This window comes from Taeniopygia guttata, chromosome 25 (genome assembly GCF_048771995.1).
Source record: "Taeniopygia guttata chromosome 25, bTaeGut7.mat, whole genome shotgun sequence".
NCBI classification, from domain to species: Eukaryota; Metazoa; Chordata; class Aves; order Passeriformes; family Estrildidae; genus Taeniopygia; species Taeniopygia guttata.
In genome coordinates this window covers 2,585,607-2,601,086 of record NC_133050.1, presented here as the reverse complement: position 1 = coordinate 2,601,086, position 15,480 = coordinate 2,585,607, and the positions used below count along the sequence as shown (strand labels likewise).

General features: G+C 54.1%; 1 protein-coding gene across 1 annotated transcript; it reads left to right on the top strand.

Moving 5' to 3' along the window:
- The first annotated feature begins 978 nt into the window (after positions 1 to 978).
- LOC100221543 (serine/threonine-protein kinase pim-1) lies at positions 979 to 12,379 on the top strand. The gene is made up of 9 exons (XM_072918339.1): positions 979 to 1,101; positions 3,985 to 4,036; positions 4,467 to 4,615; positions 4,708 to 4,758; positions 5,049 to 5,421; positions 5,809 to 5,985; positions 6,306 to 6,388; positions 10,466 to 10,548; positions 12,157 to 12,379. Exons 1-9 carry the CDS (start codon positions 979 to 981, stop codon positions 12,377 to 12,379), a joined length of 1,314 nt encoding a protein of 437 aa, XP_072774440.1.
- Positions 12,380 to 15,480: the final 3,101 nt, after the last annotated feature.

The following is a 15,480-nucleotide window of genomic DNA, read 5'->3' as shown; positions in this document are numbered from 1 at the left end:
ACCCCTGCTGAGGAACCCTGCCCTCCTTGGGACACCCAAAGCGGCAGACCTCGAAAAAGGAGGGGGAAAGTCAAGCTTGGAGTGGAAAAAGAGAACATAAGTACAGCAGCCTTTAAAAGTGCCTGCACGGAGCAATAGTGGGAACCAGTCCCATTTCTTCTTTCCTTGCTTTCTGTGATGACATAAATATGAAGTAAAAACACCTTAAACAAAAGGCAGAGCTAGGATTTTACAGGTGTTCATTTTGGCAGGCTGCATGACAGACGCCTCTTCCGGGACTGCGACGGAGAATGGCAGAGAACGGAGGCAAAAGGTGCCGGAGAGCCCTTCCTGTTCCCTTCAGCCCCTGCAGCTGCTCCGATGGTTTCAGGGCACTTGCTTGGTTCAGCACGAGATAAAAACCTTAGGGCATGATTTTCAAAACTACTGCCCATCCCCAGTCTGAGTTTCCTACATTCCTGGATACAAATGAATGGATAGAGAGAGGGCTTCTTTCCAAATGAATTTAGCCATAGATACCTATTCTTTACCAATACCTATAAAAACGAAACACTTGCCAGGTTTTAGTATTCTACACACACCCCTCCCTGGGAATTTTGGGGCAGCTTTAGGTCCCTCTGCGGGACGGCACCCAGCGTGACCTCCCCCCCTCATTCGCCACCCACCCACTCCCCCACCGCAGTGTGCCTCCCTCTCCTAGGGACCTCGGGGTGCCCCAAATGACAGCAGAGCCCCGAGTCTTCACCCCCTTTTCCTGACCCCAAAGAAGGCACAGAACGAGTCCAACTGCCCTGGACAGCAGCCCAGCACTTCCTTCCAGCCCTTTCCACACCTCCATCCCCCCCGAAAGGGACTCCGCCGCAACAAGAAAGGGGGGGCAGCCCCCAGAAGGCGTGAAGCCCCCGCCCCGCCTCGCTGTCGCAGGCCAGGGGCAGAAATTGGGAGCGGCAGAGGCGGCGGGGACGCGGCACGGCCGGCATGGCGCAGAGCGGGGCCGCTCTCAGCGCGATGGTGGCGGAGCCGCAGGTCCGGCAGCGCCGGGCGGTGTCCGAGCGGCGCGGGGGGATCCGCCGAGAGCTCCGGCCCCGGGCGGGAACTCCCGCAAGGGCCGGGGGGCGCCGGGCTCCGGCCCTCGGGGCTTTATTCTCCGCGCCCCGAGCCCCGCGGCTGCGGGGGAAAGAAGGGAAGGGGCGGCAGGAAGAGAGGAGGGAGAGCGGGGCATGCGGAAGGGTGGGAGGGAGGTCGGGCTCTGGAGGAAAGCGGGAAGGGAAGGAAAAGGCCGGCAGGGAAGGAAGAGGGACGGTGGACAGAGGAGGGAGAGAGGGGGAATAGAACGGAGTAGCGGGGCAGGGACAGGACGGAGTGAGGGCAGTGGGAGGTCGGGTTTGGGAGGGAGAGGAGGGGACGGTCTGGGGGTCAAAGAACAGGAATACGGGGAAGAGGAAGGAAGGGTAGCGGGAAAGGGAGGGAACGGAGCTGCTTTGGGGAGAGTGGGAAATGCGGGAAAGAGAGAAAGAAGAGGAATGCGGGGAGGAGGAAAGAGGGGCAGAGAGAGGGACAGGAGGGGGAGCCTCACAGAGCCCCGGCTCCACCCCGAGCCCGCCCCGGCGCCCCGCCCTGCCCGGCTCGGGGCTCTCCTGCTGCCGAGCCCCGCGGGCGGCCCGGCTGTCGCACGGAAATGCCCCACGCAACATTAGACAAAGCAGTTTCTATGTTAAACCCTTTCTATCCTAGAAGGAGATAACTTCTCTACCTCCTTCGTCTTATCATTTTTCTTCTTTGATTTCAAAATCAGACTTACAAAAATTTACTCCTAAAAAAGACTTGGTAAGTAGTCAATAAAGTAGTCCTGTCAATTTCATAACCTAAAGGTATACTTATGTTTTCACAAAAAATAAACTACATGACAGTCCTACTCACTGTGTCAAACCTTATTTAAAATACTCACAAAAAAACCCCAAGATAAATAGTTCCCCAATAAAAAAACAAAACAAGCACCACTAACTAAAACCATCCATCAAAACACATTGTGTTTATCAGTCACCAATCCTAAAAAAATCTCTAGGATGTCCGGGGAAGGGAATCCACATCAGGTACGAAGGAAGGCTGCCTCCCCTGCTGGCAATTTCCTGCAGGCACCGACCTGTGGCCCTTGCCCAGCTACAATCAAGAACACCAAACATCACTGCATGATCTGAGCTGCACAGCAGCCACAAACCCACAAGTCTGCTACTCACCATTCTCCTAAGAATGCCCGGATCCTCGGGCCGCTTCGGCCACGCCCTCGTGGCAGGGTCTGCCTGGGAAATGAGGAGACGAGGAGATGCGGCATTCCCGAAACTCAAGCGCACCCTGGCTCCCACTCACTGGTTCCCTAACATAAGGTCACCCGTCTCATGGAAGATGGGAAGGCAATGCAGGTTCTATTTCAGGATTTTAAGTGCAGTTTTGATCCTGTCCCTCGCAGAATACACCTGGAGCAGGTGTCCAGGTGTGAGACAAAGAGAGACAGCGTGTGCTGGCTGAAGAATGGGCTGATGTACTGGTTTTCAATGGGATAGGATCCATTTTCTTCCCAGGGAGCGGCAAAGAGCTGGGTTTGGATTCAGGACCGGAATGTGGTAGACAGCACACAGATGACTTGGATGTTACTGAGCAGGGCTTGCCCTCCTCAAGGAGTTGCAGTGTCACATTGGACAATCCATGTCCCATGCTCTGCCAGCAAAGAGGTGAGACCATCAGCATTCCCCTCCTCATCCCTGTGTCCTTCTTAAAGAAGAATCTTCCACCCACTCTGCTCCAGAGAGCTGGCAAGTGCCCATAGGGAGCCCCCTTACCCCTCCTGGGGCACTGCGGAGGGCGGGGCTGAGGCAGGGCTGTGATGGCACAAAGGGCAGAGCGCTGGCGTCAGGCAGGGCTGTGATGTCCCAGGGCTGTGCTGGCCGCAGCACTGTGACACCACTGTGACATCACCGCGCTGTCGCTGGGTGGGACAGGCCAGCGCTGGCAGCTGCCAGTGCAGTCGCGATGGGACGTGCCGGAGCCATGGGTGACGGTGATGTCCTGGTGACTGCGCTTGTCCTGCTGCTGGCCGCCGTGGCTGTCTGGTGGGCCTTTGGCCACCGGCAACCGCGGAGCCGGAGCACACGGACAGCGAAGAGGAGCCAGCCCCCCAGGGCCCGGCCCAGAGGCTCATGGAGGAAGCGAGGAGCCCCTGTGGCTCCCAGGTTCCCCAGGCCTCGGGCTGCTCCTGGCGAGCGGCCACGTGCTCCCGCCAGCCCCCTGGGCAGCCCCTGCGGCTGCGGCCCCTGCCTGGCAGTGGCCCGGGAGCTGCAGGAACTGATGCTGCAGCTCTGGAATGGCAACGGGACACGTGCGCCCCTCTACTCTGGGATGTGGCAGGCCTTGTGGAAAGACCTGAAGGAGCTGCTGGAGCGAGGCCACCTGCCCTGCTGTGCCTCGGCCAGCTCCTCCACAAGCCTCCATCCCTTCCAGAGGCTGCTCCCAGCGAGATTCTCCATCCCTGGGAGAGCCTCAAGGCCGGCAAGGATGGCACAGCAGGGGGGAGCCACCACCATCCATGCAGGAACCTCAGGCTGTCAGAGACCCTGCACCCTGCCAGCAGCCTCTGCTATCTCTGACAGCCTCCATCCCTCGCAGAGGCTCAGTGAGACCTGTCAGCCTGCAGAAGGAGCAGAGCCCGTGGACAGGTCTCCCAGCTCCCTTGGACTCACGGACTTCAACAACATGGGCGCAATCCTGACCCTTGACATGGCAGGGGAAAGCCCACAAGTCCAAATGGGAGCCCAGCCCGATGCGGGGGAGCCTGCTCAGGAGCAGCTGGTGGGGCAGCAAGTGTCCTGGAGCCAGCTGTGGTCATCCCACAGCGGCCAGGACAGCCAGGACGCTGTGCCGGTTCTGCCAGCTGGCAACAGCCCGAGCCTGGTGGTGGAGACGAGCCTTCAGAGGTTCCTCCATCTGCAGGAAGCTGCCCTGAGACAGCCCTCGAGTGCCGCGAAGGGCTTTCTAGTAGCAGGTGAGATCTTCTGAGGAGCTGCCTGAGGCTCCGCCGGGGCTCTGGAGGGGCGCGGCCAGGCCAGGCCAGGGCCCCTGAGAGCAGCCCAGTCGCTGGCTGTTTCCAGTGCCTCCGATGGCCCAGCTTGAAAACGCCCTGTCTGCTTTGCAGCCGCTCCTGGGTCTCCCCCGTGCCAAGCCTCGGGCTGCAGCCCCGGCCGTCGGCAGGAGCAGAGCCCAGCCCACGACGCCGGGGACAGCGCCGGTGCCGCCCTGCCCCGCTGCCCCGGGGCTGCCGCAGCCGCCTGTGCGCGCTGCCCCGGCCCGGCTCTGCCGCTCGCCAGCCCGGCGGCTGCAGGGCGGTGGCCGCTGCCCGGCGCGCAGCAGGAAGCGGGTGAGAGCGCGGCGGCCCGCGGGGGCCCGGCCCGCTCCACTCGCGGCACTTGCGGGAGGGGCGGGTCCTGGGCGCAAGGCTGATGGCTCGCTCTTGGCCGCAGGGCAAAGGAGGCAGCGGCAGGAGCGGTACCTGCTGGGCCCGCAGCTGGGCGGCGGCGGCTTCAGCACCGTCTTCTCGGGCATCCGCCTCTCGGACGGCAGCCCGGTGAGTGGCCGCGACGGCCGGGCCTGGGCGGAGGGGCAGCGGCGGGGAGGGGCAGGGCTGGAGCTCAGCCCTCCTCTCCCCATGGCTCGCAGGTGGCCATCAAACGCGTGGCCCGGGAGAGGGTCCTGCAGTGGGACGAGCTGGTGAGCGAGCGGGGCCAGCGGGACAGAGCGGGGCGTGGCGGGCAGGGAGAATCCCGGGGCGGGCTCAGCGTGCGGAGCCGCAGCCCCGCGGGCCTGGGCACGCCGAACAGCGGTGCCGGGGCCGGGCAGGGGCAGCCCCGAGCATCCCCCGGGCGGGAGGAAGCGCAAGCGCCTGGGAGGCTGCGGCAGGGGGCACTGGGGCATCCCGGGCAGGGCGCAGCACAGCCCCAGGCCTGCAGCAGCAGCAGCAGCAGCACCTGCCGCAGGGACTCATTTTCTCCTCCTCACAGCCCGACGGCACCCGCGTGCCCTTGGAGGTGGTGCTGATGGAGAAGGTGGGCTCTGGCTGCCAGAACATCATCCAGCTGCTCGACTGGTTTGAGCTGCCGGATAGCTTCATGCTGGTGCTGGAGCGTCCGGGGGCATCACGGGATCTCCTGGAGTTCCTGCAGGAGCAGGACCAGGGGTTCCTGTGCGAGGAGCAGGCGCGCTGGCTTTTCTGCCAGGTGCTGGAGGCCGTGCGGCACTGCACCGCCTGCGGCGTCCTGCACCGGGACATCAAGCCGGAGAACCTCCTCGTTGACCCGGAGAGCGGCCACCTGAAGCTGATCGACTTCGGTTGCGGCACCTTCCTCCAGGAGCGGGCCTTCACGGACTTTGCCGGTGAGCCCATGGCCTGGGCCCTGCTCCCGGTGCCAGGCACTGCACGGCCCCGTTCCCTCCCGGGCCGCGGCCTTCAGCCGGCTGCCCTTTGGCACGGGGCAGATGCCGTGCCCCAGGAGGCGGCTGCCGGCCCTGACGAGAGAGGGGGCGGCAAAAGCGGCTCCCGGCCCCTGGGCTCAGCGGGCCCACAAGGGCCTGGGCTGCTCTGCTGGCCTTCTTGGCCTTGTGGAATGGTTTCCTGCATTTGGCCAGCTGGCTGGGGGATGCGGGGTGGCCTCGGGGGGGAAGCTGTGGCCGCGGGCGCAGCCCCTGCCTCGGTCAGGAGGCTGGTGCCAGGCTCTGGAAGGCAGCAGCCTGCGCCCGGCCAGCGCCGCCTGTCTCCCCTAGGAATGCGCGTGTACCGCCCGCCCGAGTGGACCTGGCTGGGTTGCTACCACGGCCACGCGGCGACCACCTGGTCCCTGGGCGTGCTGCTGTACGTCATGGTCTGCGGCAGCCTCCCCTTCCAGGACGACCAAGCCATCGTGCTGGGGAAGCTCTTCTTCCGGCGGCAGCTCTCTCCAGGTGGGTGTCCGGCCTCAAGCCGGCGGGCTTTGGCAGTGGCGGCGCACGCCCGGCGCGGCCCTCACGCAGCTCCGCGGGACGTGGATCTGCCCTCACGGGCCGGCCGCAGGAGGGGCCCGTGCCGACGGGGTCAGCGCGGCACGGGCGGCCGGAGGAGGCGGCCGCGTCCCGCCGTGCCGCTCTCCCGCGCGGGGCTGAGCCGGTCGGGAGCCCGGCACGGCCCAGAGCGCTCGCGGCACGGCCCGGGCCCCGCGGGTGACGGGGGCAGCTGGGCAGGAGACTTCTGGCGGTGACTGGCGCTTTCTGGCTTCTCTCCCCAGAGCTCCAGCACCTGATCCGATGGTGTTTGGCCAAGCACCCTGCGGACAGGCCGCAGCTGGAGGAGATCTCGCGCCACCATTGGGTGTGGGGCCGGCGTTTTTGATGCCTTGCCGGAGCCTCTGCAGCACCCACTTACCGAGTCCCATGCAGGACTGAGGACCCGAGAAATAAACAACAAACCCATTTTGGTGTTTCAGGGCTGGTCCTTGTCAGCAACTTCAGCTAAAGAGCGATATTGGTGGGGAAAAGGGAAATACAGGAGTCCTTGGGAGGCCTGAAACTGCTAATGGTGGTGGGGGAGAGCCCAACAGACTCCTCCTACATATCCCTATCCCTTACACAGGGGAAGCCCTGGCTAAAATCCAGGAAAAACCGCACTGTGGATCCAAGGATAAGAACCAGGATCTGTGTGGAGATCGTACCTCGCGGGAGGCCATGGGGCCACCCCTTGCTGAGGGGTTTAACATTTTACAAAGATGGGCCATCGGTCTTCAAGTGCAGCCCTGTGGTGTTCTTCCACTAGAACTCCTGTGGCATGCTCCTGTTCAACATCCACACAAAATTCAAATTCTTTTTCCCTGTCTGGAAGGGCTAGGGCAGGAGACTCAGTTCATCTGCTTTTTAACACTTTAAAATTCTTTAAAAATCTTTACAATTCTGCCGGGCTCTTACTGGGCAGGGATGGCAGTGTTCTAGGCAGACATACGTTGCCCCAAAAGACCTGCCTTGAACAGGAGCTCAGCAACAGGCTGTAACCCCTTGCCTTCTCTCCCTTGAAACAGGGTATTGCTTTTTAGACACCACTTGTCCCGGTGGCTTCAAAGTCATTTGGAGAGGTTGCATATCTAATTTTCCACATTTCTGTGGGACTGCTCGCACTTCTGGCTTTACTTCAGCATAGGTCTTCTCTGACATTTGACACAAAGTTACAAGGGCCGTAGCTTCCTCATCAGCTTTCACAGTCATAATTTACATTCCCATTTTAGCCATCAAATCCCTTCCCAGTAAATTGTAATCACAGGTAGGAAGAAACAGAAATTCATGTGTGTCAAGCCTATCAGGCACATTTACCAACAGTAGTAGTGGCAGTATTTTCCCTGGACTGTGTTGGCAGAAGAGGAGGCAAGGATGTGCAGAGCCATTGGTCCCGAGGTCATGGCTGTGGGGAGGACGAGAGGACAGTAGGGGCATGTGGTGAGGTGGAACCTGGCAGCATCTTGCCCATCCAGGGCACCCTGAGAGCCAGCAGAGCCGAGCCTGCAGTGCCTGGCCCTCTGGGACCAAATGCCTTCCCTCCCTTCCCTCTGCCCCCTCATTGCCTCGCCTCCCTGCCCTGCTGGGCTCTTCTCACTGCCTCCTCCTTGACCTCCTGGCACGGCCACTTCTGGACCCGGGGTGGCCATAACCTCTGGACAGGGTCATGGCCAGCCGGACGCTGGGATTTGGCACCTAGTCGGGGTTGAGAGATCCTTCCAGGCACTGAAGCAACTGGGAGACCACTTGTTGTGGGGCCACTGGAAGGACAGGTGTGGCCACCACGCTGGCACTGGGGATGGGAGGTCACTGGGACCCCGTGTCCTGCCCACAGGCTTTCTCCCAGCTCTCCAGGGGTGTCTGACACTCAGCTCGGCCCTCCGTGGCTCTGCAGCCCACCAGGGCCAGCAGAACCCTGATGCCCAAAGCCATGCCAAGCATGGCTTGGCCTACTTGGAGTGGCCGAATCCTGTGGGAATTCGGCTCTCTGAGCACCCTCTCTGCTTTTAGCTGCTCCCAGTGTCCTTGTCCCACAGACCCTGGCTCTGCCAAGTACCACTGGCTTCTCTGGGTGCCAAAGGATTTCCAACAAGAGAAGGACAGTGCTGTTACAGTGATCTTTCACGTGGTATTGCCTGGGACAACTTGGACCAGAACAATATCTGTGACGCTGTGGTGTTGGATGGGTGTCTTGGTTTAAAAAGACAGGAGCCTGTGAAGGAAGGCAAAAGCCTCCTGTGAAATGGAAAAGGTAAACTCCCTCCCTCCGAATTACCACCATTTCAAAATTAAAAAGCTCTCAGGCAAAGATATGGAAATGGGAATAACAGTTCTTTACTAGGAGAAAAACTAAATAAAAATAATAATAATAAAAATGCAATTAGTACAAACAAAACTAGTGGTAGAGTCAGAAACCTGACACCCTGAGGAGTCAGGGTGTTGGTAGTGGTTCAGTTAAATGGTGTCTGTTTTTCCTGGAGTGGCAGATGAAATGCTGCTAAAGCAGTGACTTGTAGAAGGGTGTAGTTTTCCCTGAAGGTCTGGTAGTAGTTCAGCTTGGCCTTCCTCTGGGAACCTAGCAGAGAAGAAAGCTACTTCCCTGGGAAACCAGCGAAGGGCTGCCCTGGTGTCCTAAAAAGTGCTGATTTTATGCAGGTAGGAATGCATGGCTCCTCCCTCTGGGTGGAGCATCTCAAAATGGGATGATGCAATTTTACCAGTCACGCAGTGAGTCATTCCATGGCCCATTAACAGAAGATAACTTCCCCGAGGGAGACATTGTTCTTGGAAGAGATAAGAAAACTGCCCAACCTCCAATAGATGGCAAATGAATACATGCTTATCTTACAAGCCAGGACAATGGGATTCATCCCAATATGTCCCAACAGGAAGCCCCTAAATCCTCTGCCCAAGGTCCTGAAAGACAAGGAGGTCCACGCTGGCTCAGTGTTCTCTGGCCCTTTCTGATCTGACAGGAAGGGATTGGACTCTCCAGGAAACTCCAGCCCTGATAATCTGATCTTGATAGTGGGAAAGGCCATCATTGGCACTACTGGGAAGTGATGGAAGGACAGTGCCAGCACCTGGACAGGGCAGCGTGAGATAACGGAGGGGAATGTAGGAGAACAGATTATGGGACGCAGGGAATGGGGCTGCAGCCGAGCCTCATTCCCAACGAGGTGCAGCTGTATAAGACAGGTGAACAGCACTGAAGGAAAAGAAGCACGGAATGCTGATGTTTATTGACCAACCACAAAAGAGTAAAAGGGCACTCAGATATTACGCATGTGAGGGAAAAGGGTATAAAAGTTTGTAACTGGGGAATAATAAAATGCTGGTGCTTGAAACCTTTCATGGTGTCAGTCATGAGTCCGCAGTCAGGGAAATTCCTGTCTGATTGACTATGCCACTACCATGAGGTCACCCATCTCATGGATGATGAGAAGGCAATGCAGGTTCTATTTCAGGATTTTAAGTGCAGTTTTGATCCTGTCCCTCGCAGAATACACCTGGAGCAGGTGTCCAGGTGTGAGACAAAGAGAGACAGGGTGTGCTGGCTGAAGAATGGGCTGATGTACTGGTTTTCAATGGGATAGGATCCATTTCCTTCCCAGGGAGCAGCAAAGAGCTGGGTTTGGATTCAGGACGGGAATGTGGTAGACAGCACACAGATGGCTTGGATGTTACTGAGCAGGGCTTGCCCTCCTCAAGGACTTGCAGTGTCACATTGGACAATCCATGTCCTTTTTCAACAGTCCTTTGTGTGACGAGGGCTCCCAGGTAAGAATTTGAAAAGAAAGTTCTAAAAAACCCCAAACCACAGAAGCTTGCATGGCTTCAAGATCTCAAGTACCAAAAAGAAAAGAACCGCTGACTCTGCCTTGGTCCTCTTGAAAATTTGTTCCTTGTTGGTTTTTTGTATGTGTGGAGGGGGAAATTATTGCTTGTGTCTAAATCAGTCCCATCCTTATCCCCTGAAACTGGAACAGGTTCCTGCCATCATGGAGCCTCACGTGGGTGCCGTGGGTTTGCTCCTGCAGTCGGGGCCTTTTCTTTTTGGGGTCTCTATTCCCCAGCCAGCACATTTGTTACCTGAACAGTGCTTCAGCAGGAGAGAAACTCACATGTCAGGAGCTCTCAGGTTTGGGAGTATCCACCCTGAGTATTTCAGGTATCAAACCTTGGAGAAAAAGAGAAAATTTTCTTGCTACCTGAATACTTCTTGTAAGAGCAGCACCTGTAGTATGAAGTGTTGAAGGGCGAGTGTCTTTCCTTCTCTGGAGTTCCTGAGAACAGGTGGTGTTCATTTTACCTGGAATTTGATCAGATACCAGCCAAATTGCTCATTTTAAGTTAGATAATTAGGTCTTGGCTGTAAAAGAATAAGTTGCATTTTCTGTTTCAGAGTCGTATTCTGGAAATATTACAAAGTGCTTTCCGTGTCACTAGAGCTGCCTATGAGCTGACAGAGGATCCCAGCCTCCTCACGTGGGTCCTGCACAGCTTAGAGAAAAGGCAATCAGCAAAGTACAGGAGAAATGGGAACAATTTTCCTGTCCACAGTAGAAGAATTCTGTGGCTGAGGATGAAAGCAAGGGTGACAGACATGGAGACAGGGGTGCCAAGGGCTGCCCTGGCAGAACTTGCTGAACTCTGAGGCCTCCCTTGTGTTTTTGAAAACAGAATCAAGACGCTTTCAGGTTGTGGTAGGTGGGATGATGGTGGGGAGCTTTGTGATTTGGAAATCACTGCCTTGAAAAAGCAAAATGACACCTTGTGCTGGTGTCTTTACCTTTTAAATTTCAAGCACCGCCAGTTCCCATCCTCTCGCAGGACCACCTGCACAGGAAGTTGCACAGTAATGGATTTGAGCTGTCTAGAACATTATTTCTCCTCCCCTTGCCTCTCCCTCACAAAAAATCTCTTCTGCTAACATAGAGTGCCCTGACAAGTTCAGGCAAGTGCACCAAAAGTGCACTAGAATATGGTCCCCCTTAGGAGATGGACCAGCTGCTGATGAGGATCTGCCTTTCAAATGTGGTCTTTTCTTTTCTTTTCTTTTCTTTTCTTTTCTTTTCTTTTCTTTTCTTTTCTTTTCTTTTCTTTTCTTTTCTTTTCTTTTCTTTTCTTTTCTTTTCTTTTCTTTTCTTTTCTTTTCTTTTCTTTTCTTTTCTTTTCTTTTTTGTTTTTCATTTTGTTTTGTATTGTAAATGCAGGCAAAACCCAATGGGAAGAAATGACAATGTCTGACTCAATTCAGAAGGCTGAATGATTATTATAATTATGCTAAAATGGATTAGTATACTATATAAAAGGAAGATCCTAAAAGTGCATACTACTTTCTCTGACTCTTACTCTCCCACAACTTGAGACCCTCTCTCGAGAGTCCAGCCGCAGGTGGGTTGGATTGGCCATCAGGCTCAAACAATCCTCACCAGAATCTGATCAAGCACTCACTCCAGGTAAACAATTCTCCAAACACATTCCACACAGGAAAAACAAGGAGCAGAAATAGAAATTGTTTTCTCTTTTATTTCTCTCTGTGCACCTTTATGAAAAATCTTGAGAGGGAGAGAAATGCGCTTACCACAGTTTTGTTTTTCAGGTTTCTGGAGAACAAGGTGATAAATAAAATTATTTCCTTACTCCATACTCTATGGCTAACAAATTTAGAAGATGAGAGAAAACAAGAATCAATCCCAGGAGAATAGGAAACTTCTTCCTATTCAGCTTGTAAATGAACTTCTGTGTGTTTTGGTCGCGTTAATCAAACATATTTGGTAAGTTCTTTGTTTTGTTTTTTGTTTTAGTTGGTTTGCATTTCATCCTCTGTCCAGTTTGAACTTTATTAAGGTCAGGAGGCTTTCTTTATCTCTGCTAGATGGCATTTTTCACCTCCAGTTTGTGTGTTGAGTAGTGAATGTGGATGGGATTCCTTTGACAGGAGGATTTAGGTGTTTGAATACACGGGGAATAAAGTAAAATGTGATGCCCAGTTGCTGTCAAATCCTTCGTCCCTAATTCCTGGCCATTCTGACAGCAGGGATTAAGAGCTGTAGTGATGGTTTGCATGGCACTCGTGTTTTCCTTTGCCAGGACTAATGTAGATCTGGCCAAGCTGAGTGGGTTGTTCAGCACCCTCAGCTCTGTGCTGCAATACTGTGCTGTTGTTGTGGAGGCTTTTAGGGAGATGAGGCATTACACAGTTAATGAGAGCGTCCTCTCCAGCAGGGAGCTGCTGCTGCTGCACACGTGGAGCCTTGTCAGCAAAGAGCTGCAGCTGCAGGAGGACCTGCGGGCCCTGGCTCAGAAGGACTGAAACAAAGAATTGCTCAGTAAGTGCTGAAATACTTCCAGCAAGGTGTATTTTGTTGTAGCTGTTTCAGGCCAGCAGTTCAAATGAGGCAAACTTCTCTGGAAGTAGGACTAACACCTTCTGTCTGGCTGATATACCTGGAGGGAGGAGGAAAGGAAAGGGAAAGACATTTTTTGGATCTTCCTTGTGGTGATTTTGAACCTTTGAACACAATTTGGAAGCTTTGGGGAAACACAGTTTATGAAGGGAAAGAGCTTTAAAATGAAACTTAGTGGCAAATCTTGAGTCAGGCTTTGAAAAGGGGTATTTTTAATGAAATCTTAAGAGAAGAAGCAGTGCCTGGAGGCTTTGTGCTCAAAGCTGTGAATGGGGATCTGAAAGAGATGTGTAAGTAAAAACAATAAATAAGTAAAGCAAGTGAAAGTTAATAGTTGGTGTCTCTTGTTGTCACCAGTTTTGAAGAAAGGAAAACAAGCCAGGACTTGTGTGACTTCTCTTGTTCTCTTTGTGAACAACAAGTGCAAGGAACTTGGGAGTGGGAGTTCTTAAAGCAGCACTGGTTTCCTGCAGCAGCAGCTGCTTTTGGTGCACATTAACGCTTCTGTAGGTTTGTTTAAATGTTCTGTATCAGTTAAGAAAGTGTCATGTATTTAGGGATTCTGTGAAAGCTTTAGCTTTTTTACAGTTTCTTCACCCTTTAAAACTCCTCAGAAAGATGTGAAGAGGGTTTGTGGAGTGATGCCTGTAACTTAGTGCATGTGTGGGTTGTGTTGCTCCAGGCTTCAGGAGCTTCTCTCGTGCCCAGGCTGGGTGGTCCAGTTTGGAACAGGGTTCCAGCCTGGAGTCCCTGGAGCTCCCGGGGCCCCCTTGAACAGCACAGGCTCCATGAGGCTGCTAAACGAGGCTGGTACTTGCCATTGTAACAACTGAATCAGCACAGGAGAACACCTTGCTTCACAATTTTGTTCTAGGAAAATCCTTTGGAGTATCTGATGTTTGTTTTGATGGTGGTTATCTTCTTACAGAAAATATTAAAGAACAAACCTCAAGCCTCATCTCGTGTGTATCGTCACACTCAGAAAAAGAACGGGGTGGAAGAAGATGACCCTGCTGCAGACGTGGAAGTGCCTGAGCTGGAGAAATGCAGAGAACATCTGAATTCCATCCTTGCCCACTGGGACCCTGTTTTCCCAGCACCACCCTCCACACACGGAGGGGAGACCCTCAGAGCCGGTGAAGGTGGGGGTGAGGCAGCGGCTGTCACCTCTGCATCTGTTCACATTGTCACTGCGTGGCGTGAGGTCCCTGGCTGGGCAGAGCCCCTCGGGGAGCAGGACGTGTCCCCAGCACCGAGGTGGCTGCGAAACCGCGTCCTGCCACACCCGGCGGCCGCGCGGGAGATGTTCAGGGATGAGACACTGAGGAACAGCCTCTTCAAGCTTTGCACCCGCCCTGCCAGGCCAGCAGCACCTCGGCTGGGCTCTCCAGGCAGCTCGGTGGGCTCAGTTCCATCATGCTGCAGCTAATGGAGGAGCAGGGCCTGTTCAGCACCTTCCACGAGCTTCTGACATCTCTGTGCCTATCAGCAGCGGTGGAAGAGGATGCGGACAAGACAGGTGACTTGTCTTGTTCTTATCACTTATGTTACAAGGCAGTGGTGGGAGACACTAGGAAATTCCATGGCTTTTTAAATCCATTCAATCAGTTCTCCCGTATCCACCCAGGCTCGTGGCTTCCCAAAGCAGAAGCTGTGTCTTTGGTGGGACGGGGGCAGGAGTGGGCAGCACAGAGCGTGGCCACACTGTGAGGTTTTCTGACACTTCAACACTCCCACTCCCTCTAAGAAACTTCCCTTTCAGGGACTAAAATGGAATAAAAGGTGTGAAAGAAATATAATTCCAAGAGGGAAAATAGTCTGCAAAAACACCCAGCTCCACATGGGCCTGGATGCTGATCCCTGTTGCTGGTCAGTGAGAGTATCTGACAGGTCAGATTTCCAACTGCTTTATTTAACAGGAAACTGGTTTGTTCCTTCTTGTGAGTAGGATCGTTGGCTTTGCATGGGCAAAGCCACTCCAGATTTTCCAGCTAGGAAAAGAGTTAGGGAACTCTTTTAAAACATAGTCCTGGAGGTACCAAGCAGCTTAGCTTGGTAATCCTGTGGGGAAATAGAAGAATATCTGTTCTGATTTTTGTCTTCTCTTTTTCCCACAGCTGTTTCTGTATTCCTGACTTCCATTTACATTGGAGACATGTGGCTTGGAGCACAGGAGCCAGATATGTTACTTACCCATGTCAGATTGATCTGCACTAGTGCAGATTATGAGTTACAGGGTGACTCAGACACTCGGAAACAAGGGGAAGAAACTGTTATGTCTCTTTGCAAAACAATTTGGCTCCATCAGGGCATTAATTCAGGGAACTAACACTTCACCTTTAATGTTCTTCTCTGCTCTGTCCTCATCACCGTGAGAGCCTCCTGAGCTGTTTTCATATAGACCTACCTAGTTTTGTCAAAAAAAATTAGTATTTTATTACTGGGTGCAAACTCAGGGGAAGATTTTATTCAACATCTCACACTGGGGCATTAAAGCTCCAATGTCCCTTTTCTTGAACAGTTTGAGAGACAATATTACTTTACTGTAAGTTTTATTACAGGCATTTTTATCTTTTTGAAGAACAAAAAAGATTGTTTGTGTATGTGTCTCAGCAGCGGGCCCAGCACAGCCCGGCAGGTTTGGAATTTTCTTTGCTATGCTGCAGGTGTATTCAAGACAGCATTCCTCTTTGTTTGACAGAAGGAAGACAAAAAAATAATTCTTAGCAAAAAAGGATGTTTTCTTTCCTGTCTATCAAGCAGCCAAATACCACCAGCTAGCTATCCATATTTTAAAATCAGCTGGAGAACTTGCATCCCAGGGACCTGGGGACTGTCTGAAGAGAGCTCTGGCCAGCTCTGTTAGCTGTTAAGCACCCCTGGAACAGCAGAGAAGAGGCTGGAAGAGTTCCAGTGCCCCAGTACCCAGAGACCCATCTGGTCAGGGCAGGTCACTCTTAGGCAGTGCTACGACTGACCTGGGCCCAGGCAAAATCACAGAACTGGA

Bases quoted from the DNA above. Each gene is read 5' to 3' on its own strand.
- LOC100221543 (XM_072918339.1), top strand. From the start codon at position 979: ATGGCGCAGAGCGGGGCCGCTCTCAGCGCGATGGTGGCGGAGCCGCAG. The intron at 1,102-3,984 runs GCAAGGGCCGGG...CTCCATCTGCAG, and splicing joins GGCCCCGGGCGGGAACTCCC to GAAGCTGCCCTGAGACAGCC. The intron at 5,986-6,305 runs GTGGGTGTCCGG...TTCTCTCCCCAG, and splicing joins CCGGCGGCAGCTCTCTCCAG to AGCTCCAGCACCTGATCCGA.